This window comes from Rhagoletis pomonella, unplaced genomic scaffold, assembly GCF_013731165.1.
Source record: "Rhagoletis pomonella isolate Grant_MI unplaced genomic scaffold, Rhpom_1.0 Rhpom_scaffold_00013, whole genome shotgun sequence".
NCBI lineage: Eukaryota > Metazoa > Arthropoda > Insecta > Diptera > Tephritidae > Rhagoletis > Rhagoletis pomonella.
Window position 1 is genome coordinate 23,874,861 of NW_023458567.1, and position 2,667 is coordinate 23,877,527.

Here is a 2,667-nt window from a genome sequence, read left to right on the forward strand (position 1 = left end):
TCAGATACCACAAATGCACGATCCAGAAAATTCTTCTTTCATTCTTGTCACAAATGTATGTTTTCTTCGAAAATACTCAAGTTCTACCAGCTGAGTACTCTACTGTCAAATACCTTTTACTCGCAGTAGTTGCGGAAGGCAAAGTAAATACTCTACGCGTCTTGCTATTGATCGGTAGTTTACGTACGCCTGCAGAAACTGGTTTATGCTTACTCACACTTGACCCGAACGATGAGAGTAAAGGAGGGAAAGTATTTGCGCGGCGATCGGATGTCTTGTTAGGCCCTTTAAATTGAATTGCGCAGGAGTTTAATATGTATGTATAGTACTTATAGTATTTAATTCAATAACAAAACAAAACGCAGGTAATTCAGTTAAAAAATAAAAATCTTATCAGTAAAAAATCTAAGCTTATAGTCTCAGTGTGCTTTGCGCAATGCTGTTAGTGAATAGACTAACATTGCAAATTTGCGTCTTTGTCCTTGTAAATTTTCAGTTCCTGTATTTCCAGCAGTCTTTAAGTTTTCTCTATTTTATATTCAATTTCATTTCTTCTCATTTCTTCAATGAAATAGTTGTGCCTTTTCTTTTCTTCTAGCTTTTCTCTTTTAATTACGTTCGCTTTTTTGATTTCCTCCAACTTTTCTTTTTTCATAAGCTCAACTGCCTTGAAATGTTTCATCTTAAGATCGTATATTTTGTCTAGCCTATAATATGTAAAAAAAAAGTATTTTATTAAGAATACATTTTTGTAAAATGAAAATAAATCGAACCTTTGGTAAATTTTTTTTAAGTTGTCCCGATACTCGTCCTGATTTGCCACTCCAGTCTTTATGTTTGCGCAGATTTCCTTCTGTATTTTTATTTCCTCAGTCAGAGCAAGTTCGGCCCTTTCTTTTTTTGAAACGTTTTTTTTTAGGATGATGCCTTCTTGCTAGTGGATGGCACTTCAGTATTATCTGCAGAAGCTTCTTCACTGACAAATTCAAATGAATCTGCTGAAACAAGGGACACATTTATAGTCGTATAATCTGCATGATTTGCTTCGCTGATGACCATAGATTCATCCGAAGTTTCATTTTGGGTTACATTCAGTAACTCTACTTCTGGGCAGAAGTTTTCATTGCAGATCTCATTCAAGTTATCTTGCAGGCCAAACTTCTTTACGGGCAATCCTTCTACCGACTGCTTCATCCCAATCAATTTAAAAATGGCTTCTTAAAGGGGGGAGAGTACTTTCACCATATGTATGTGGGCTGCCTCCAGTACCTTTTACATTAACAAACTACTGACACAATTTTACATGCATACACCGATTCTCTTTTTGAAACATTGAAATCACCTTTTTCCATTCCACAATGGTTTTAGTTGGGGGGGCCTGCCGCATTCAGCTCAACATTACCCTTCTGCCGAAATCGGGTGAGCTCCTCCTTATTTCCTTTAAAAAATCCTCTCGCAATAGCAGGATTCTCCTCCATCATGTTGACAAGGATTCCCATTTGGGTTTTATTTGTTGTTTTCGACCTTAAACAAAAAATGTATGTCTTTTTCTTCCATTTTATCAAAATACTCACATTTTTGCAGCAAACACCCTTGAAAATTCGAGATGAAATAATTCTAACGGATTTCGAAGAGTTTCCGCACTTTCTTTATATTTAAAATACCTACTTTTCATGTTCGAATCTTTTCGAAGATGTTTAGGATAGGCGGAAAGCGAGATATTCTGCAAAACTCTTTTATTTAGAATAGTAGGATTGCGGAAAGAGAAAAAACTCGTGCGGAAATATAATTTAGGATTGGGCTGTATATTAAGAGAGCCAATGTGGCGAAAAATGAATTTAGCTCGTTTACAAAAAGTATAATCAACTAGGTCCGAATCGCGGAATTCGATATCAAACGTAACTCTTATGGAGGACACGATGGATTCGATAGCATGGGCACTTTATTCGATTCGATTCAAAACGAGTAATCATTTGATCACGAATGCCGCGATTGGGGCCCTGTTTTTGCGATCGATTACGCCGACACACAAAAAAAGTAGTGAAAAAATAGCAAAAAAAAATCGTAATTTTCTCAATTGACTCAAAATTCAGGACGCTTACGAGTCAAACGGACTTCAGATTCGGATTCAGCGGGTTGAAGTACATGTCGGTAGGTGGGTCTGGTTAAAAGCACACGTCACTGTTTTTTATGTGCCAGTGTAATTCATGCACCTTTAACGTTTTCAGCACTAAATAAGTACTTCTGTCATGGATGCATTCCATCTTTAAACCAAAGTACAAATGAATTACAGATTTATTCAGAATTATTACTCTTAGTAGCAGATAAACATATTCCATGCGATTTTACATGCCCACTTAATCCAGCGAACTGCGCAAATCGTTTTCCACAAATTTTGCATACAAATTTCTTTTCCTTATTATGAACGTGTTTGTGTTGACGAAGTAGTTTCCGACTTGTAAATCCTTTATTACAGACGTCACATATTTTGTCCCGCACGTTCCGATGAACGGCCATATGCTCTCTAAGGTTACGGTTATTATAAAATGCCTTTGGACAAATTGTACACTTAACACCAGGACCACGATTTTCGTGTCGCACCATATGCTCTTTAAATTCACGTCGCATTTGGTATCTCTTGCCGCAAATATCGCAAACGTGCGGCTT

At 36.8% G+C, this 2,667-nt stretch overlaps 1 protein-coding gene across 3 annotated transcripts in view; it reads right to left on the bottom strand.

Moving 5' to 3' along the window:
- Positions 1 to 2,280: 2,280 nt before the first annotated feature.
- LOC118749015 (zinc finger protein 583-like) overlaps positions 2,281 to 2,667 on the bottom strand; it is a 180,913-nt gene continuing 180,526 nt past the window's right edge. For all 3 annotated transcript variants that reach the window (XM_036483809.1, XM_036483803.1, XM_036483802.1), the window contains one exon: positions 2,281 to 2,635. In XM_036483809.1, coding sequence (XP_036339702.1) covers positions 2,296 to 2,635 — 340 coding nt within the window. In that variant the 3' untranslated portion in view covers positions 2,281 to 2,295. The remainder of the gene's footprint in view (positions 2,636 to 2,667) is intronic.